This window comes from Rhinolophus sinicus, chromosome 6 (genome assembly GCF_057876585.1).
Source record: "Rhinolophus sinicus isolate RSI-liver-muscle chromosome 6, RSI-T2T, whole genome shotgun sequence".
Taxonomy (NCBI): domain Eukaryota; kingdom Metazoa; phylum Chordata; class Mammalia; order Chiroptera; family Rhinolophidae; genus Rhinolophus; species Rhinolophus sinicus.
Window position 1 is genome coordinate 11,456,171 of NC_142506.1, and position 22,452 is coordinate 11,478,622.

At 45.1% G+C, this 22,452-nt stretch overlaps 1 protein-coding gene and 1 long non-coding RNA gene across 7 annotated transcripts in view; one reads left to right on the forward strand and one right to left on the reverse strand.

The window, feature by feature from the left end:
• Nucleotides 1-22,452, forward strand: part of LOC148757832 (uncharacterized) — a 135,692-nt gene that overhangs the window by 104,804 nt on the left and 8,436 nt on the right. For 3 of the 5 annotated variants that reach the window (XR_016021498.1, XR_016021500.1, XM_088798959.1), the window contains one exon: nt 13,284-13,533. Coding sequence is in view for 1 of the 5 variants with exons in the window: in XM_088798959.1 (XP_088655085.1) it covers nt 13,284-13,286 (3 nt within the window). In the remaining 4 variants the exon portion in view is untranslated. Of the gene's footprint in view, nt 1-5,817; nt 6,069-13,283; nt 13,534-22,452 lie in introns of all 5 variants that reach the window. The other 2 variants (XR_016021497.1, XR_016021496.1) reach the window with 1 other exon arrangement.
• The window catches only part of LOC109442505 (uncharacterized), an 85,617-nt gene continuing 63,280 nt past the window's right edge, over nt 116-22,452 (reverse strand). Inside the window, exons 2-6 of one of the 2 annotated variants that reach the window (XR_016021502.1) lie at nt 16,855-17,063; nt 10,516-10,642; nt 9,554-9,725; nt 8,836-9,440; nt 118-2,388 (exon numbers count right to left, since the gene is read on the reverse strand). This is a non-coding gene — a long non-coding RNA (uncharacterized LOC109442505). Of the gene's footprint in view, nt 2,389-8,835; nt 9,441-9,553; nt 10,643-16,854; nt 17,064-22,452 lie in introns of both variants that reach the window. The other variant, XR_016021501.1, reaches the window with a different exon arrangement.

Genomic DNA, 22,452 nt, shown 5'->3' on the forward strand with positions numbered 1-22,452 from the left:
GTATTTTGGCCTTTCTGCTTTTAAATGCACCCTTTGCTTTTTTGGAAGCTGAAACCAAGTAAGGAAGACTGGCTTGGGAGCCCTGGGGCAGATGGGGTGGTTGAAGGGGTGGGCTACAGAGGAGAAGGGTCTTTTTTGCAGACCTGGCTTGAGAAGAAAACTGTGCTGATTATCTCCCAGGCCCAGCTGCAGAAATGCCTTAGCTCGGCAGCAGATTATAAATAGCCCAGAATGCACTCCCAGCCCCTTGAAAACAAGGATATTTTTTTCCTGTGTTAGAAGAACAGCTCTTCACAGCTATCCTGGGCCCCCTCCTAAACCCCACCCGCAAAGAGCTGTGATTTATGTCTTAGCACCATCACTGGGACCAAGGGTCACACAGCCCCGATAAACAATGATTAATTCATTGCCAAGTTCTATGAAAAAAAGGAGGCATTCGTTTGGAAGTCCTCATTCATTTTGGCAGAGATAGGCTGACCCATGAGACCAGAGGGGCAGTTTTGCTGTGAGTTCATTACCCTGGGTTTCATCTGGTTCTCTGCTCTTGCGTGCAGTGGGGGCTGGGGAGAGGCTGGTGGGTTGCTGCCTGACATGAGGGCAGAGGAGCAGAGAAGAGGCTCTGAATTTGACCGCTTGCTGAGATGCTCCAGAAGGAAAACGCTAGGGATGCAGGGCTGGTCTATTTACATCTGAGGCCTTCTCTCCAGAGGGATATCAGTCACTATCTTGAGGAAATCAGGTCTCAGTGCAAATATCCTAGAAATCCTTGCAGCATGTGGCTCACTCACCAGGACCTTAAGTCGAACAGCAGCTCCCAATATACGAAGCACTTTCTAGGTTCTGCTCCCGTCTGACCTTTACAACAGTTTTATTTGCTTATTTGTTTTTCTGGAATCAAAGCTAATGCCTGCTTGTCGTAGAAAAGTTTTAAAATTTCAGAAAAGTATAAAGAAGAAAGGCTCTCACCCGAATCCCACCCCACCGAGGCAACAATGTTTTGATGGACATTCTTCCAGACCTCCCTTCCTGGATTATAGATGGATATGATTTTACCTAGATGGGACTATATTACTGTGTTGAGCTGTTGGTAGAAATAGATGTAACACTCAAGTGAGTAATTGAAGAGAGTTTAATAAAGGGACCATTTACATTAGTCTGAGCAGCAGTTAGGAACACCAGCAAGGAAAAATGCAATACACCAGGGCTAGCGACAGGGGAGAACCAATATCACCCCTAGGTCTAGAGGCCAACGGGAGGGAGTGGTTACTGCAAACCGAAGCTGTATGGAGAGGGCTGCCTGTCAGGAACTGTAGCCTTCAATAGAGACACAGCCAACCCCAGAAAACCGACAGAGATGAAGCCAGAGGAAAAAGTACACTGACCTCATTCTCCTCGCACCCGCCAGCTGCTGGTGCTTCCCATTGGCCAACCCAGCCAGAATTAGAAGGCATAGAAGCCCACGGACAGCAGTCCATAAAAGGCCAATACCACAGGGGACAGAGAAGGGTGGAGAAGGACAGGGTAAATAGGAGAGGCAGGCAGCAAATATCCATTACATCCACTACACTACTGCTCTTATCATTCCATGGTAAGCCAAGAAGTTTCTAACTCAGTGATTATAGATTGACGTCATACTTTTTAGTGGACTTGGCATGGATATACCAAATTTATTTGACCAATCCCCTATCAATGGACTTGTGGTTAGTTTCTAGTTTCTCAAGGGCGTAGACAATGCTGCGATGAGCAGATAGATCTCTATATAAAGCTCTGTATGCACTCAGGATACATAATGTTGATTCCCCTTTGCCATTTTTTAGAAACTTAGGCCCACTGCCTGTGAAGTTTGCCCCCTGTCACACAGTGGGCATGTGGCTTTTCTGAATCTTTTTTGTCAACAATGAACACAGAGTGCTCTATAATAGAAAAAGGAATAATAAAGTACATTTTTAGTTTTGGAAAACAAAAAGAATGCTCATTTCCTTGAACGTCCTATCACTGACATGACCCTGAAAGGGAGGAAACTGTTAGGTCCCAGGAGAAGAGTAGCGGGTGGGTGATAGGAGACAACGGGAGGGAGACAGAGAGGAAATGCACAGGGCAGAGAGGAAATGATGTCACAGGACACCCTTTCACTGGCTTCACAGTTGTTACCTCAAAAGTTGGAAACAGTGGCCTTACTGTGGGAAAGGGAGGAGGAAATGGACTCCGAAGTGGACGGAAGTAAGTGGGAGGCTGCACTTCCTTGCACCTTCGCCTCCTAGTCTGCAAAGTGGCAACGATGCTGTCACACAGGCTTGTCCTGAGAATCTCTTGACGTACATACCAGACAGGGCCTGGCGCTTCGTAGACATTCGGCAAATGCACATTTCTTCCATTCTTGTCCAAAAGCTGGGAGCCAAGACACATGAAACCTTTATTTAAGTGCTTAAATTCAACAAACATTTATTGAGTAGACAAACTCAAAAGTAAATAAGATTTACTTCTTGCCTTCAAGGAGCATAGAAACCATCGTGTGTGTGAACTCACTCAGTACTTTAAGACCTCCGTGCTTTTGTCTGCACCTCTGTCTCTCTGTCTTGACTGTCCTTGGCTCCTCTACCTTACATCCTTACATCCTTCATTGTCCACTCGCATGGGAAGCCAACCAAATGTGTCACTCCTCTGCATGTCATAGCACCGTGTCCACCCCCCCCCCCTTATCGCGTGATATAGACCTGGGATTAAGAATTGGAGTCAGATGGGTTTCGTTTCTGCATTAGCTCTGCCACTCACTAACCTGGTGTATCTCAATCTCCCCATCTGAAAAATGGGCACATTACCTTCCTAGCTATGAGGGCTGAAAGGGTCTATACATGCAGAACACACAGAGCAGAGCCTGGCACGGAGGCCATGCTCCTCAGTAACCATTAGACTGGTCATCATTCATCTCTGTCCACCTGGCACAGAGCAGGGCCTCAGTGGACAGTTGTCAAAAGAATTAATGATGTGTATTAATTTCCAAAATAGCAGGATAAAATATGATTCCAAAATGGCCTGGAATCAACGCCACACAAAGGACAAGACACGCATTGTAACGCCCTGCATGGGGAATAAAGGTTTCTAGGCTAGGCCACCTCAGGAGGAGGTGCAGGTGGGGCCCATGCCTGATTACCCAGAAGGGAGTCTTGTCCTGGATGCAAAAGCAGAACAGAAGGAGAAGGGGCTCTTGAGTCCCCGGTGCAGCATTTCTGGACTCGGGGACTGTGGACAAGCCCCTTCATCTCTCCGGCCTTCAGGGAACATTTCTTAAAATGAGGATAAGTAGCCTCCTTCTCACAGAGATGCTGTGAGGATTGGTGGGGTGAGCTGAGTGATGCTCCCCACAGCCAGTGAGAAGCAGGCTGGCCGCTCTGATTTTACTATTCTTACTACCCCTCTAGGCAGCACGGTCATTGCGCCCCACCCTGTTACCTGGTGGGGTTCCTTTGAGCTTTATGATCCAGATTTCATGGTTCTGGGTGCCTCTGTCAGCTAGAGAGTGGGACGCTGGGCAGTTGTCCTGAATGAGCAGAGCCTGTGCCTGCTGAGACCCAGGTACCTGCTGGGAGCCCATCTGCTGGGTCTGCCAAGGCCAGAGCAATGAGGTGGAAACCGGGAAGAAGTCCCGGTCTGAACTGGATGCCATCCTGGGCACTGACTTTCTGCTCCCCCTGGTCTCCCAGGCTCCATCAGCTCGCCTGCCCCCTCTGAACTTCCCCCCAAAGAAGCCACTGGGCCTCCGGCCACTGTTGCCATGGACACGGCCTGCCTCAGAGGCCTTGCCTCCCATCTCTGACTCCCTTAACAGGGAGCCCTTGCCCCAGGCTGACCGACTCCTCCCCAAAGGAAGCCTCCCTTTTCATTCTTCATTCACTTATTTGTTTATTCAGATAACAAACAGATGCCTACGACATACATGCCAGGTCCTGTTGTAGGCGCTGCAAACATGGAATTGAACAAAGCAATGGAGAGAGTCCCTGCTCACATGGAAATTATGTGCTAGTGGGGAAGAGACATAATAAACAAATAAATATATATGATACAAAGAAAGTAATGCAGAACTGGCCTCTGGTAGGAGGTGATGTTTAAGCAGAGGCCTGACTGTAATGCGGGAGCAGCCTTGGGTCCCTGGGCAGAGGCTTCTAACCAAAGGAACAGCCCGTGTGAAGACCTTGCACCAATAACACACGAGATAGTGTAATTGAGGAAAAGCAAGGCAGCAGGAGGGTTGGGCAGCAGGAAATGAGGGGGCCATGGGTGAAAGAATTGGATTGATATCAGGGGTCACATACCATAGAGCCTAGGAGGACATGGCAAAGACATTGCATTTTATTTGAAAGGATGGGAAGCTGTTGTCCCTGGGAGATTCGAGCAGGAGAAGGGAACGCTCTGACTCCATTTTGAAAGTTTCACTCTGGGTGCCGCCGTGCGGAGACTTGGTGGTGGGGGTGGGGCGGGGGACACCAGCTCTTAGAAGTTTGCTGCAGTGACCCAGGTGACACGAGTTGGCTTGGACCAGCGTGATGGTGGCGTCAGTCATGACAAATGGGTGGACCCCAGACACATTTTGAAGGAATAGCCATCAGGGTTTGCTGCTAAATAGAGGCGTGTAAGAAAGTAAACTGTCCCAAGCATGACAACTAGACTTTGGACCAGAGCTAAATGGAGGTGCCTTTTCCTGAGATGACAAAGTTAAAGAGGGAGATGTTTAGCTTAAATTCCGAGTTCAGCTTGGGACATGTTCAGTTGGAGGTGTCTGTCATCCAGGAAAGAGGAGGCGTCGAGCAGGTGTTGGTAGTCTTTGAATCTGGAACTCGGGAGAGAGATTGAGCCTGGAGACAAGAAACTTTGGTCGTGTACAAGGCCAATGGCCTGAATGAGATTTCTAGAGAGTGAGCATAGCGGTCCAAGGACTGAGCTGTAGGTCTCTCTGGCATTTAAACGTTGAGATGAAGAGGAAGATCCAGTAAAGAGGCTGAAACTAAGCTCCATAGGAGGAAAACAAGGGAAGAGTGGAGTTCCGGAAGCTAAGTGAAGAACATTTTGAAAGAATCATTATAGCAGGCAGGATAATGCCCCCTAACCTGGAATACGTTACCTAACCTGGCAAAGAGATATCACATATGTGATTAAGGTCATGCACCTCCAGGAGGGGAGATTGTCGTGTATTATCCAGGTGGGCCTTAAAAGCAGAGACCCTTTCTTGGCCGAGGTCAGAGGGAGCCATGACTCCAGAAGAATGATCAGACACATTTAGTGTTTCTAGTTTGGGAGATGGAAGAAGGGGGCCCTGAACCAAGGAATGTGAGCGGCCTCTAGAAGCCTCTAGAATCTGAAAAAGGCAAGGAAACAGATTCTCTCCTAGAGCTTCCAGAAAGGAGTGCAGCCCTACCTGCATTTTAGCCTAGTGAGACCCCCTCACCCCTGACTTCTAACCTACAGAGCTGGCGAATAGTAAATCTGCCTTAAGCCACTAAATGCGTGGTGATTTGCTACAGCAGTTACAGAAAACTAACACGACACGGACGTGATCAGCTGGTCAAATCCCAGACCAAGCTTTAGTAAAATAAGGATGAACATTTTCCGGTGGTGTGGGCACATGGCAGTCACGGGACCTTGATCAGATTAGCTCAGTGGGGAGGAAAGGAGATTTAAGAGGACCGAGGACAATGTGGGAGGGGAGGAGTAAAGTCTGGGGACAGGCCAATCTTTGGAGGAAATAATCTAGGAAAGGAAAATGAGAAATGGGGTAGAAATGAACGTGGCCTCAAGGGAGAGTTTCTGTTCTTGTTTTTGAAGATGGGAGATATTACCACATGCTTGCACGCTGATAAGAATGATCCCAGAGAGAAACAAAAATGCGATGAAGGCAGAAGAAACTGGATTCACACCAGAAGTTTTGTGCCCCGTCCACCCCTGAGCTCTGCAGCCAGGAGCTGAAGTGAAGGACAATGGAAGATTGACACCCCAGCCCAAGCTTTCATGGAACGTAGGAGCTCTCCCACCAACGTGGACACACGAGACGCGTCTCGGGCCACTTCCCTCTCCAGGTTTGATTCTGTAGTACCTCAACTCATCCTTTCCACACCTGTATTCTAGGGGATGTGAGGTCTCTTGGGTTTTTGTTTGCATGTTTCCCTGAGCAGCCAGACTGCATCTATCTTCTTTTTTGAGTCTCCGCAGCCTAGTCTAGATACCAGTGCACAGAGGGCATTTAATAAATGTTTTGCTGAGTGATGGTAATAGGCCACCTCAATGAGTGCTCACTATATGTCAGGGGCTGCACGGACCACAGGTGTGATTTCACATAATCCTGACAGCAGCCCAACCACCCCCATTTCCTAGGCAAGTAAGGTGAGGCCCAGGGAGATTAAACGACTTGCACAAATTCACATGGCTGGTAAATGGCACAATTGGGACTTGAACCCTGGCAGTCTGACCCCAGAGGCCCCTCTTGCACCCATCCCACCACATCACCTATGGGGTAAAACACCTGAGATGAGTCAACTCAATGCTAAAGGAACACAGTGGAGTGGGACCGAGCCTTTCTTGGAATTGACACCTGAGCTTGGCTTTGAAGGATGAGGAAGTCTTAGAAAATCAGCCAAAAAAGGTGGGAAGGGAATTCCAAGCAAAGAGGAAAGCATGAGTGAAGGCACCAAGGTGAGAAATGCATGCTGGCTGATGAGAAGCTACCCAAAGCCGGTTTCCTGTTTCTATAGCACGGGAACGTGGAGTGAGTGGGGAGAGACATGAAAGCGAGGGAAACAGAGTTCAGTGCAAGAAAGCCTGGCAGTCTCAGCCAGGATGCTCAGGATGAATTTTGCCGGTTAGTGGAATCCCCAAAGGAGCCTGGTGATGGCTCCGCAGTGTGCCAGGGCCCTGCCCACAGGGCTGAGGTCCAGATGTGGGCACAGTGCTGAACTGGAGAACCAGCGGCAGCCACATCCCAAAGGCCAGCCCGCTCCATCTCCTGCCCAGCTGACACTTCAAGTCTACTGAGGATTTGAGTTTATTTCAGAAAAGCGGTGGCCAGGGACCAAAGCCAAAGGGGGTTGGGAAGGTGTCAGAGAAGGGATCAGGGACCAAGAGTCTCTGTTCCCGCAGACAAAGGGAGAAAGCCGGCTGAGAGATGGAGACAGCATGTGACACCTGGGCCACAGGCCTGGGCAGCAGCCGTGGCAGCCCTGGGAATAATGGTTCCTTTTGTCCTGCACATAAATTCTCCAGAAAAGAAAGGATTCCAGGGCCTGCTTCTCCTCTTTGCACAATGCCGGCTGCCCGGGGCCCCACTGTGAGGGCCTGCCATGGCATTCAGGCAGCGTCAGTGCCCTTCACAGCCTGCTTCCTTCCAGGCGTGCAGAAGCGGGAAGCTGGAGTGGGAATGCCAGACATTGTGCAGGGGCTGGGAGTCAGGGTGGGGTCCAGCCTGAACCGGGGACTTTGATGCACAGCCCCAAGGAAACCAAAGGATCTGAAGCTCTAAATGAGAAAACGTCTTGGAGGGCCTCTCTGCCAGCACCTCTTAACACTTGCCCTCCCCTGCTCTTACCCTCCACCCCCATTCCTCCACATTCAGCAAACTATAATGGTTACAAGAACATCTCCGGGGCCAGAGAAAGCTGGGTTCAAATTCTGACGTTGCCACTTAGAATGGCAAGCTATTTCACACCTCTAAGCCTCAGTTTTCCCATCTGTAAAAAGGACATAATAATGCCCACTTTGTAAGATTGCCAGTAAGAATACGTGAGAAAATGCACGTTACATGCTTAGCTTGGAACACAGTCGTCCAGATGGGCTCAGTGAGGACAGATAGTCCAGTGGATCTTCCAGTCTGTACTTGGATTCCTTCAAGGACAAGGCAATCAACTGCTTGTGTTTTATAGTCAAACCAAGGGCAGATTTGCCTCTTACACCCTCATTGATGTTGCGGGTAAAGAAGAAAGGGGCCTGTGTTTATTGAGCATTTACTACATGCCAGGTGTTACCATAAATGACTCAGAGAGACCAGGGGTCTTGTCCAGGGCCACACAGAAGAGTGACCAGGAGGTGAACCTGAGTGTGTCCCACACTCTGTGCTGTGATACCACAGAGAATGCTTCACACATGCGACAAAAGCTCGCATGGTTCCCTCAGAGTCTTCTCTTTCCCAGGAAAACAACCCCTCGGCCTCAAGGGATATGGTTTTGTGTTCCCCTACCATCATGGCCTCTCCCCTCTGGGCATGTTCCTACTTGTCACTTATCCCTCTTGAAAACAAAAATAACCTCCAGGCCCAATATTCCTGTGCAGAATAGGCATGTACTCTCACCTCCTTTCTTGTAGGAGCCACGTTTATGCTAATAAGACCCAAGAGGATGTAGCCCTTGGGCCATAACAGTATGTGGTGGGTCCCTCATAATGTCCCTGTGCCCCGAACTGTTTGTAACAGTCATTGCAGGTCTTCACGGCAGACAATAAGACCATTTTCAACTCGTTTAAGCAGTCAAGCATATTATATTTGGTAGCTCACAGAATCTCCAGCAGGGCTGAAGAATCCTGCTCAGAAGGGACACAGCCAAGAACAAGTCACTAATCACCCCTGACCAAGCTCTTCCTCCGGCGACATTGCTTCCACTGAACCAGCAGCTCCACACTCACACAGCAGACGCTGACATGGAGCGCTGTCTCTAGAACCTCTGAAATCTGGACCGCCTACACTCGGAACCTCCTTCTTCACCCCAGTCTCTTCTAACTGAGCCTCCCGGGCACATCTCGAGGGTTAAAGGAGTGAACACATGCCTAGCCAGCCTCCCAGAGGGCTCCAGGGAACCTCACCTCCTGGCATTCTGGTCCTTTCGTAGTCCCCTCTCATGCTGGATAGGCCTGTCCTGTGCAACCTGCAGAAATGATGGAGCATGACGTTCAAGACCGGGTCATAGAAGACATTGTCACTTCCAGCTATCTTGGAGCATTCGCTCTAGGAGAAGCCAGCTGCCACGGTGCTTCAGCAGCACTCTGGAGAGGTCTACATGGAGAAGAACTGAAGCCTCCTGCCAACAACCAGCACAAACATCCAGGCATGTGAGGGAGCCATCTTAGAAACGGATCCTCCAGCTCCGATCAAGCCTTCAGGTAGCACAGCCCAGCTGACATCTTGGCTGTGTCCTCATGAGAGACCCTGAGCCAGAACCAGCCAGCGACGCTGCTCCCAGACATCTGATCCACAAAAACTGTGAGAGATATAAAATAATGTTTAATATTTGTTGCTTACATTTGGGGGGAATTTATTATGGAGCGACAGATCACTAATACAATATGTATAAAGACTGAGAACACTTGCCTAGCATGTGGTCAGCACTCCTTCTATGCTGTCATTGTTTTTATCCTCATTCACCTCTGTGCCAAATGTCAGAAGCCATTACCTCAGTAAACTGAGGAGTCTGGAAAGTGAAAAAAAAAAAAAAAACATGATGATTTCACTTAACCCAACAACTCTATGACTAGGCATATTAGTATCTTAATTTTACGGATGATGAGACGTTGAATCACTTACCTCAGGTTCCAAAGACAAAGGTCCAGGATTTGAGCCCTGGCTGTCTGACTCCAACCACTGTCTGACACTGCACAGTGTGAAGCAGGCAACAACAGAGGCTCAATTGCACTGTGGGAAACTCCCAACTTCATGAATTGTCACTTCAAGTTTTCATTAGGATGGTGTGTGGAAGCTGAGGGGAAGAGCAGAGCAGAAGGAGACAGAAGCCAGGAATTGTAACTGAATCCTAGGGAGCCCCCCCCCACACAAAAAAAAATGCTTTTGACACCAGCACACACATTTTCTCATTGCCACCTTTTGGGGCAGAAATGTCACAAGGACCCAAGGAATTTAGCTTATAGGAAGAATGTGGAGCTGACTGCTCTTTATCAAATATTTTTCTGGATTAAGCTGCAAGCTGTTTGGGCTCTTTCCAGTTTTTTCTCCCAGGAAGCCCCCAGGGCACCCTCTTAGGCTGGGCTGTCTTCCTCACTTCCCAGAGACTCAGCCTGCTTTCTTCACCACTTTTGAGATGCCACCATAGAGTCCAGTCTTGGGGAGTGCCCTGTCCCCCTCCTAGGGCCAACCCTGGAGTGGATCTCTAACCCTTCTCCCCCATTTCTTTGCTGTCTCCCAAATAGTTACCCAAGGCCCTTTCATTGTGTGGTTTTTCTTGCTGGTTGCTGTGCTGGAGGGAGAAAAAAATAAACATTGGAGAGTTACTGTGGGAAGAGTTACAAGCATTCATAGCATAGAGCAATGAAGAGAATAGAGGGTTGAAGACAGACCCACCTGGCCTCAAATTCTGATAAATCATATCATTGATATGGCTCGAGGCAAGTGACACAGCTTCCCTGAACCTTCATTTAGTCACCGGAATAATAAAGAGGATCCTTTGGGGAGGGCAATTCAGCAAAAGCCATCAAAATGTAAAGGACACACACTCTCCCACTACCAGGAAACTGCCCTACAGAAATCCTCACCTGTGCTCAGAACTCACTGCATAAAGGGTTCCATGGCAATAGTGTTCATAACAAAAATTTTGAAGATTTTCCTCCATCAAGAAATAGGGAAATTATGGAGCCTCCATAAGATGGAATTGCTTGGCAGCTGTCGAAAAGAATGAAGGGGAGAAAAAGAACATCTCAACAGCACATTTCTTTTCCTCCACGAGTTTCATGGGCAGTCCCGCCTTCACCCCTGGCTGCCTTTCTCATAGCCTTTGATCATGGTTTTCACTCTATTTGCCGGCACACCTAGAGAGCACTCCAAAACCAATGGATGTTCCGCAAAGGGCTGGTGATTCGTGGAATGACACAGAGCTGGGTCCGTGCCGTTTGAGAGACAGTCCTCTGACCTTTCTGACAGCAGCTTCCTTTATCGACAAGCTAGAGACAGAGGGAGGAGTGGAACCCAGGTCTCCCGACTGCTAGCCCAGCCCTCTCCTTCATAACTCAGGCTTTCCTCGTCCCTCACCTTTGCTTTGCTATTGCAGCTGCCTTAACTGAAGTCTCTGCTTCGGTCTCCTCCTCTCCCATCTGTTCACGCTGCTGCCAGAATAATGTTCCTCAAACACGGCTCTGCCTTACTCTAGCTTCCTGGTGGTTAGAGGTAGGTCCACGTGCATTAGCACGGCAGGCACACGCCACTGTCCCAATCGCACGAATTACCTTTAAGAAGAGCCTTTGCTCCAGCCACCCTCACACCAGCCTGAGTCTCCTAGTGCGTTTGTTTATACTTTTTCTCCAACTATCAAGTGTCTGTTCTCTCTCTCTGCTTCCCCACTGGGACCCTTTGTCCACATCCTCCTACCCAAATTGCACCGATCCTCTAACACCACCTCAGGAAAGACTTCCCAGATCACAGCCTCTCCCGTCATCGTTCCTCCCACCCACTGGGCTGGCTCAGAAATCCTGGGGCACCATTTATGGGACTGATGTTCCTCTTAGGCAAGGAGAGTAGTCACGAACATGGTAGATTTCCCTCCAAGTCCCCCAGGGGACTTGGCATTTCATAGGCAGCAGATGCTCAATAACTACTTGAAAAAATGATTAATGAGTAAATCAGAGCAAAGGATTACTACAAGAATAATTTCCAAGTGGATGAAAGAGTAAATGAATGAATTGCCCTGAATTCACGAAAGATTATAACTGACCTCTGAGTCTCATGGTCACTGGCCCCCTTTTCCCCAGACACTTGAAAGCCAACAAAGCAAAGATCCCCATCTTGGTAATGAAAGTCCAGATACAAGCTACGGATATAATTTCCTTGGCATCCCATGAGTACACCCCAGCAGAGAAACAGCAGCAATAGCAACTGCAGAAGGAAATGCAAATAGCCAAAAAAATATGAAAATGTGGTCAACTTCACTCATGATTAAAAAAAAAAACAAACGTAATTTAAAATGAGAGAATTTTTTCCTGTTAAATGTGTAATGCTCAGTGGGCAGAGAAGAGAAAACAGTCTCAAATACTGTTGGTGAGAATGTTACCATATCTAACATTGATGGGGGGGCAATCTGGAAATGCACATAAAAATTTATTTTTACCTTTTAAATAGGTTTACCCTTTGACCCAGCAACTCACCTTTAAGAGTTAATTCTAAAGAAATAATTGGGCAAAGAAGACTAAATCTTATGCATGGGAATTTTTATTTCACTATTGTTCGTAAGAACAAAAATAGGAAACAATATAAAACTCTAACAGTCTAGTTAAATAAATTATGCTTCATTTACAGAACAAAACAATCAAACCTTGTGCAATCATTAAATAGAATATCATTCTGTATAGACAGACATGATGCTCCTATATCATAAAGCGGCAAAAGCAGATGAATAATGGTATCGTTTTATTGACATGTGTGTGCATATATTTATTTGTAAACAGAAGAATTAATTATGGAAGCCTATACACCAAAGGCTAGGATTGTGAGAAGGACTGTTGCTTTTAACTTCACTCACTTTCATCGTTTTTGAAAAGTAATCACTGATCACTTTTATAATCAGAAAAGCATTTGGAGAGCTCAAGAGGTCGCAGGAGGCAGCTGGCCAGGATCCCTGCACCCTGGCCCTGCTTCTGCTGCTCCTGACCTCTGCTCCGTCTCCACCCAAGAACTCAGGCCCTGGGAAAGCACCCCAGTGCACCTTCTGGAACAATTAAAATAATGGGGTTTTATACAGCAACATCAAGAGCAACTCCCAGAATAAGCGCTGGGCTTACTTCACGCCCTGCATGAGGGAGCAGGCTATGGGAAGTTCCCAGAGCTCTAGGAAAACTATACAGGGTGGACCCTTGGGGACAGGCTTCAGTCCTTGCCCAGCTTTGTTACAAGGTCACACTGCCTGTGGCTACTGCCCTTGTAACTCACTGGCTTCATCCACAGCCCCAGGGTATGAACTAATAAGGCTTAGGCAGGGTTCCCAGTGAACCAGAAGAGAGAGGAGGGAAAAGAGTGTCTTGTAACCCAAAAGCTCCACGGGAAAGGAGGCAACATAGTAAAAAATATTTGCTAATGTTTCATAATTGTTGTAGGCCAGACACTGTGTTGGTTGTCTTGCAGTCAGTAGTTTTGGAAAAGAACCTAACCTCTATTAACCTTTTCTTTTTTTTCATTTATGAAATGGTACGGCAATGCCTAACTCTTAGGGTTGCTGTGCAGAATAAATAGATTATGCATGGAAAATACTTAACTCAGTGCCTGGTGGATAATAAGTGATCACTAAGCCGTCATTGTCATCCTGTTCTTGTTGTAGTGACACTTTGATATGCAGAAGGTGACCTGCCTCCTCTACTTGGCCTCTCATCATGCCAGCTGGCCCATTCCAGTGGGGAGAGTGGCTGGCACCATGGGCCCTGCCTCAACAAGCCAAGGACCCTTGACAGTCCAGATGGGCACGGGCTACTTAGGACGTCACGGAGGAGCTCAAACTCCAGGCTAACCGAGCCTGTCTCTGAAAGGAAGTAGAAGGACAGCTGAGCGTGCAGGATGCCAAAGCCTCGAAGGTAAGCGTTCTGGGTTGAACTGTGTCCCCCAAAAGATGTTGAGTCCTAACCCCAGGACTTGTGAACATGACCTTATTTGCAAATAGGATCTTTGTATGTGATCAAGTTAAGATGAAGTCATTAGGGTGGGCTCTACTCCAATATGACTAGTGTCCTTATAAAAAGGGGAAAGTTAGACGCAGAGGCAGACACACACAGGCAGAACGTCATGTGAAGATGGAGGCAGAGATCGGGGTGAGGCATCTGCAAGCCAAGGAGTGCCGGCAACCACCAAACTGGGAGAGAGGCACAGAACAGACTCCCTTCTAGTCCTCAGAAGGAACCAGCCCTGCTGACACCTGGGTCTTGGACTTCCAGCCTCCAGAACTGGGAGACAACAAATTTCTGTTTTCAGTTACCCTTTTGTGACACTTTGTTACGGCAGCCCTAGCAAACTGATACCATGGGGTACAGTGAGATGAGAGAGGGCAGACCTCTGTCTTTTGCCAGCTAAGTGACCCTTGATAGTTACTTACTCTCACTGAGACTATTTCCTTTATCTGTGAAATGGGGTTAACACTAGTGACTACCTCATGAAGTTGAGTGGATCCCACGTGGACACCTCTAGACCTGGTCCCTGACACATAAGTGCTCAGCAGATGTCACAAAGTCACCCCGGGGGGGGGGGGTCATCGCAGAGGGCCCTGACAGTCACTTTAACGTAACTTGATCACGTACAAAGATCCCATTTTGCTTCACAAGTGTGTCGTTTTCCTCCCCTTTGACATTCTAAACTCTTTGTGGGCAGGAAATGGGTCATCATATCGACTCCCAATGACATCAGAGCAGTTCTCTGAATTCCATAAACGCTTCACAAACACGTCTTACTGAACGAGGTGCGCTCGATGTCAGAACTGTGTTAGAAGTTCTAGAGTAGGTCTGAGCGTCTTTGCGTCCTCAGTCCTGGAGGCCACACCTAAGGCAGTCAATGAATATTGATTGATTAGTATTGAATGAATGAATGAATGAATGAGTGAATGAATGAATGAGCTTTATAGGGCACATGATTTGGCCTGTAGTATAATTGAATCTATGGTAAGGTGTGATGTTTCATCAAGGAACAATTTCAGCCAGTACTTGCTGTGATCTCAGCACCATAATGAACTGGAAAAACGCAAAATAATAAGCTCAGGGTTATTGAACACTTATTGTGTCAGGTCCTGAGCTTCATGCAAGATTATCTCTTGCATTCCTCTTGACGTTACAGAGTCACTGCAACTCTTATCTTCATTTTGCCAATTTAGAAACAGGCTCAGAGAGATCAAAAACCTTGCTCCAAAGTCCCAGCAAGGAAAGGACAGTCGGAATTTAAACCCAGAAGTTTGATCCCAGGCTCCATACACTTAACCAGGAGAGCTCACTCCCTTCCACTTACTAGGAGGTGGGACCCTGTCTTAGGCTCTTAGAATCTAGTTCTAGACTTATTGGTAGGCCTGGCAGGGACCTTGCAAAGAATCTAATCCAATATCCTTTCATAAACGAAACTGAAACAGGGAAGGCATGTGACTAGCCTTGCAATGACAAAGTGGCTCAACTGGGCGGCTTGAACCCTGGTCTCCTGACCCTAGACTGGTGTGCCGTGGTGGGAGTGGAGACTTGGGCTGCAACTGGTCATTCACCCAGGTCTCTAGCTCTCCATCCACAGGAAAAGTCAGGGAGGTGTGAAATGTTGGCTGCCAACCTTCTGTTTCTGCCCATGGAGAAGACTTGGGCCAGGAAGGAATCCTTCTGAACGGCCCTGCATATCTGTCCTTCTCTCCTCGGGGACTACATTTCCTCTGTGTTCTCCCTTCCTCTGAGGTAGAATCTTGCCGGTCTGGGCCAGATGCAAATGGCCCAGAACCAGGCTTTATTCTGGGTGATGTGCTGCTCATTAAAACTCGAGACAGGGACATTAAAGTACATGGGCTCTGATGAGGCAGAGACTCATGGGGCAGCTAACCCTGTCCCTAAAGAGACAAAATGATCCTAAATATTAGGGTGGTGCAAAAACAATTGCAGTTTAAAAGGCTCAAAATAATTGCAAAACCGCAATTACCGTTGCACCAACCTAATCACTTCGTTATAGCCAGAGGAAGCTGGGGCGAATTCCACAGAATGCCCGATGGTGCTTTGCAGAGCAGGGAACAGACACTGATGAGCCTTCCTCACATTTCACCGTGTGTTGTGCGTTGCACCTGACCTCTCCTCTTGCCCCCACCCTTTCCCCAGGTGGCCTTGCCTTTCTACTGTTATCCCAGAGTCGCAGCTCTCGGTCAGGGACTGGAGGTAGGGCTAGAGGAGTCTGGGCGCAGTTCCTGGAACCTGATTCCCTTGAAAACCACCCATGGATGTTCTTCCAAAGACCTGGGGTCCTCACAGAACTCTCTAGAAATAGCAATAGTCTCCTTGGAGCCCAAATAGTCCCTGAGCTATCAGACAGCTGTTAGCATCTGAGCTTAATGCTCAGGGAAACACTTTGCAAGAGCAATATACGTGAGCTTTTGTGGGTCACTTATAATCACCTAGTTATTTTCCACTCATTTGAGAGGCAGTGCGGCTCTGACTGATGGATGGGGTTCATTGCATTCAACTAAAGTCAGAAAACGTTAGCACTGAAATGGATCCAGGGCACACATGGCTGCATCGTTGACACACTTTCTTCTACTTCATGTATTGAGCTTCCACACACATAAATGCATTTGTAAAGAGAGGTCAGGTATTTGAAAGTTAATAATGAAAATGCTCATCAATTGGTACCCTAGTTCAGCCTCCTCATTGCAAAAGGAAACTGAGGCCTAAAGAGACAAAGTGACTTGTCCAAAACCACACAGCGGGTGTCAGAGGCAGCAATAGAGCCAACGGAACCCAGAGGGTCCTGCTGAAAACAGACACAACGTATTCACAAGCCTGAAATTTCACCATTAGGAATTTATTCATTTTTTATCCTATTGGATAGTCTTATTTATGGATACCAGTAGTAAATGAATCAATTTTTGTTGTAAAAAAATTTTTAAAGACCAGCTATATTTATGAAGTTATCTTTTGCACCTCCTTGCCCTTTCTCCAATGGTGGTCCATTCCCCAGGGGTGTCCAATGTTAACTAATGGGTGTGAAATCCTCCCAGGCCTTTTCAATACAGAGAGGAATACATTGCCAATATGTGATCGGGTTTTTAAATATATACTTATATAACATATTGTACCTATGGGCGTATATCTTAAAAAACAATTTTGTATTGCACTTCATTGATAAATATAAGACCAAAGTATACTGTTTTGAGACTTCCCCTGTTCACTTACCCCTGCATCTTGGGTCTCTTTCTATGTTGGTCCGTCGAGAACCTTGGCGTTTTGTCAACGGCTCCATAGTATTCCATTGTATGAACGATCTCAATATATATTTAGCCGTTTCTCTGTCTTTGGACATTTAGGTTGTTTCCCATCTTTTTCTCTTGCCGTCACAGCTGAACTTCCTTGTACGTAGATCTCTGGGCCATGAGCCAATGTTTCTACAGAAGAGATATGTAGAAGTGAAAAACGGGAGATCATTCGTCTAGAGAAAGGCTCACGTTAAGTGGTAATGAGTCACCTTAATGTTTTCCAGAGCTTTCGCTCCTGAACCCTTTGAGGGCCTTCGACAGCCATAAAACTTCACCTAGAATCATGACAGTAGTGCTGTGAGAACAAAGGATAGCCCCTATTTTACAAAATAAGGTGGAAGTCAGGATTTATTAACTAAATCTGGAGCCCAGCTCTTGTCATCATGCCAAATTCGCCCCCTTGAGGGATATCCTCGCAGCCTAGTTTTCACACCTGAAGATGGGACAAGAGCCTCCGTTAGCTCTATCATAAATGTTCCATGAGAGAATGGCAGTACAGCACTCTTATCACTTAATGTGTTTTCTGCCTATCCCTATTAGCCAAGAGAAATTTATCCTATTTGCTTCCTATAATTTGCATGACAATACCAATAGGCTTATATTTTTCATTTCCAAATATAAAGATAAGCGTATATCATAATATTGAATAGGCTTTTTCAAACCCACGAGTTTAATATGCCCATTCTCCATTATTCCAGTGCCTCTGAGCGTTCACAGATTGCCAAGTGTGACCCCAAGTCAAGAGAGGGCCCTGGCTCGTTCCTTCCTCCTTTTGCATCTGTTCCTAGCGGAGGAAGAGCTACTGATTTCCAGCTGCAGAGTTAAAATGGAAACCGGCAAAAGCGCAAGCGAAGGGCTCAATTTCCCAGTAGCTGCAGCTGTCTAGCGCCCTGAGCTATTTTTAAACCCCCTTTCAGAAACTTCAGTGCTTGCAATGGATCTATTTTCTTAACTGCCAAGAGATAATGCTTAAAAGGGATAGCTTGAAGATATTCCACGGCACTCATAAAAATGACTGAAATAGATGGTGCATAAGACAGCTTTTGTCTGGAGCAGCGGAGGAAAGCGAGATGAAGTCTTTCAGACCCCAGGGCACCCTTGCTGCTAGCTCTGCTGCTGACAACCAGGGCTTTGTGTCTTGAATGTGCACTATGACCAGAAAAGGCAAGAAATCCAAACAGTAATTGTAGAGAGCATCAGAGACCTGACATTTAAACTGGTCATCAATTCTAGGAAGCAGGGGGCCCCAAAATAACTCCCAAAGAATCCCCCTCCACTGGAGTGCTGTCTTATCTGGTAAACCTGTCCAAACTGTCTAAAGCTGGCTTCTGCCCCTTACTCCTCAATGTTTTCTGCCTCGTTTGATGGAACCACCAGCCATGCAGTCAGCTGTGTTACAAATTTAGGAATCATCTCCAACTCTGGTTTTCGTCCTCTCCTACGTCCAATAAAGTCTTACTAATACTGTCTTCTAAAGAGTATGGAAATTCTACTCTCGTCATATCCCCACAATCACTGCCCTGATTCACTCCTTCATCATCTCTCATCCTGGAGTTCTGCAAGAGCATCTTAACCAGTTTCTCTGACACTATTTTTGTCCCTCTTCACCAGTGGACATTAGGATTTATTTTTATTTCGAATCTCATGATGTCACCTCTTGCTCAGAATCTTACAGTGTTTAACTGACCTCAGAATACACTCCACATTCTTTTGTGGGGCACACAGGCCCTTCATGAGCACAGTAACGTCTTCCCTCAGCCCTGCATAATCTACCTCACGCTTGACGCTCTAGCAACATTGAGCTACCTGTAGTTTTCCATACATTATGTTATTTATTCCCCCCATACCTTTGTTTATTCCATCTTCCTTGCCTAGAATGTCATTTCGTCCCTATTCTTGAGTAGGTAATATTTTATTGACGTATTACATGAATATAGCAAAGTGGACAAGTTCTAAATTTAGAGCTGGATGCATTTTTACAGACGTGACACACCCAACGATTATACAAATCAAGGACTAGCATATCATCAGCACTCTAGAAGCCTCCCTCCAGTGCTCTCCCAGACACCACCCCCTGAAAGGTAGCCAGTATTCTGACTTCATTCCAAATTGATTCATTTTGCCTGATTTTGAACTTTAGTTAAACGGAATCATACAGTATATGCTTTTTAAAAAATCTGGTTCCTTTCATTTAATATTATTTTGTGAGATTCTCCCATGTTGCTGCATATGGCAGTAGTATGTTCTTTTTTATTGCCTTATAATATTCCATTGTGTAAACATACCACAATTTACTCATTCAATTTAATGTTGATGGGAATATGAGTGGTTTCTAGGTTCCAGCTATTACAAAAGTACTGCTGTATACATTCTTTTACATTTTTTTGGTGAACGTATATACACATTTCTGCTGGGTAGAATTGCTGGATTGTATGATATACATATATTTGACATTAATAGATATTGCCAACCAGTTTTCCAAAGTGGTTGTACTACTTTACACTCCCACTAGCAATATCTGAGAGTTCTAGTTGTTCCAAATGTTTGTCTATACTCGGGATCATCAGTTTTTAAAATTTTACCCATTTTGCTGAATTTTTAAAACTACGGCTGACAATATTGGTCTTTGAATTGGAGTATTGAGACAATTTATACTTAATGTAATTACCAATATATTTGGGTTTAAGTCAACCATCTTGTTATTTGTATTCCATTTATCCCATCTGTTTTTTGTTTCTTTTCTCCTTTCTTTTTGCCTTCTTTTGGATTATTGAGTATATTTTAATGTTTGCTCTAGGTTTTGTATTATGCATCTTTGACTCAAAACATTCTATCTTTAAATAGTGTTATAAAACTTCATGTATAATGTAAGGAACTTAATAGAGTATACTTTAATTTCTCTCCCTTCTGTTTTGTGTGTGTGTGAAATGTTTTATATATTTATTTCTTTCTTTTTTGTAGTTTACGTATTTTTTCCTCTGTGCTTAAGTCTTGATATTTACTACAATCCTCTCTTCAAGTTTACTAATCCTCTCTTGCATCATATCAAATTTGCTATTAAATCTGCTTTTATTTGTCATACTGATGATTCCATATATAATATAAAGTCAACATTTTTAGCTTAAACAGCTAGTAATCTTTTTAAATTAAAAATAAGAAAAATTTGTTTATATTTACTCACATATTTATCATTTCTAAAGCTCTTGATTGCTTTGCATAACAAGTTTAGAAATGATGCCACTTGACAAATGTTTGCTGAATAAATGAATGATTGCATTTTAAAGAAATGAATGAAGACCCTTACCCTCTTCAAGACTCCATTTCTTCATCTGTAAATGGATATAATAATACCTTTTGACAAAATTGCTGTGAAGATCAAATGGAACAATGGACTACTGGAAGTAGTTTAATATCCTGAAAAATAATTCAGCCTGTGTATTTTCAAATATTTCTTTGCCCTATTTTTCTCCCTTTTTCTTAAGGGACTTCAATTGCTTGCATTTTAGACCTTTTCATCATGTTTTATATATCTCTTTCTCTTTTATGTAGTTTACATATTTTTTTCCTCTGTGCTTAAGTCTTGATATTTACTACAATCCCCTCTTCAAGTTTACTAATCCTCTTTTCCATCATATCAAATTTGCTGTTAAATCTATCTATTAAGTTCTTAATTTCCATATTGGACTGCTCAATTCTAGATTTTCTATTTGATTTTTATCTGTAGATCCAATTTGCCACCTTGTCATCACTCTCTTGAAAAAATTAATTACAGTTATTTTAAAGACTGGGTTTGTTAACCAAAGTCTGTATCATCTGTGGGTCTTTTTCTATTGTCTGATTTTTTTTTCCTTTGAGTTATGATCTTTTGATTCTCTTTTATTGGAATATGTGGCAATTTTTAAATTAAAGGCTGGACACTTTCTTGAAAAATTATAGAGAATCCAAATGATGTTATATTTCTCCAGAGAGGCTTTACTTTTCTTCTTGAATGCAGTTAGTATAGGAACCATTCCCCTTAACCCAATCAGAAATGGAGATGGTTTGAGTGTAAGATTATTTTTGTAAGGCCTAATCTATTCCCAGTTGCCCTTACTCTTAAGACACAGACTTCCAGTGGTCTCATTAAAAGTCCAGTCTTTGTACCAGGGCCTTTCCTTTCTGGCAGAACTTGAATTCCCTCAGTACCTTGAGACTGACAAGACTCTTGCTTAGCTTTTTAGACTTCTCGCTATCACCTTCTAAAGGACTTTCCTGACAAACTGCAAACGCTTTAAGGAGGAAAGTGGTGTAAAATATCACTCACTTCTCTATTGCTCCCTTGTAGTGACAACGTTCTCTCAAGCCCTAGTTGCCTTGGTAGTTCTCAATCCTTTCACACAGCTGTTTCGGTTTCTGCTTGATCAACTGTTTGATTTGTAATCTAGCCTTTCCAGTTATTCTTGATGGGAGAATTGGTGCACCATAAATAACTATCTAGTGCACAAAAGCAGATGTGCCTCCACCCGCTTTTGACTGGCAAACTCATCCTTTTAGTCTTAGATACCATTTCACTAGAAAATCTCACCTTAATATGACTCACCCAACTCCACCCTTCTTTCTTGACCCCTCAGGCCCCCTCATCTGTAATCCCATCGCACCCTGGCATGGTTCCCGCACAGCATGTAAGCCATTGCTTATAATTACCTGATTTAATGCCAGCCAAATTTGCCAATAATGGGATGTTCTTGACCCTAGAAGTTACCATCAGGATTTCCAGACTCACTCCCATGGCCCTCTTAGGTGTTTCCCCCACAGACCTTCAGAACATGGCCACCAAAACTATACCTCCTGAGCCACTACCTTGAAAAGGAGGTAGTGATTCACCCAGACAAGCCACTTCATTTTTTTCATCTTTGGGTACCTCACATGTAAAATAGGAATATTAAAATCTACCTTCCTGGTTTAATATGAGTCAGTTATAGCTTTATCTTTAAACACAGACTTGGAAGCTGGATTGCATGGGTGCCAATCCTGGCTAAGCTACTCACAAGCTGTGTGGCTTTGGACAAACTACTTAACCTCTCTGTGTTGGTAAGGAATTAACATACATAAAACTCATAGAGCAGTGCCTGGCACAGAGTAACAATTACCCATTAGTGTTCTATGACTGCCAAATAAAATACAATATACATAACCTATAAAACACAATGTTGGTTGTTACCACGATAACTTAGTATTATTATAATTAAGTCATTTTCCCTGGAAAACAGCAGCTTAAACCTGAGGCTTTAGTGGGTGCTACCAAACAGCGTATTTAACTAAATATGAACATTCAATCTTTTACTGTTGGCTTCTTTAACATGCTTTAAAAAAAAAAGAAAAAAAAAAAGACATTTTCAGCCCTAACATTTACTCTGAATGACTCACATATGAGAATTGAGGTTATTTCCCTATATTTCCTAAAATCTATAAACCAGAAACCCAGAGCATTACATGTTTCCCCAACCACAGGCTGCGGGCAGACTGGGCCAGACACAGC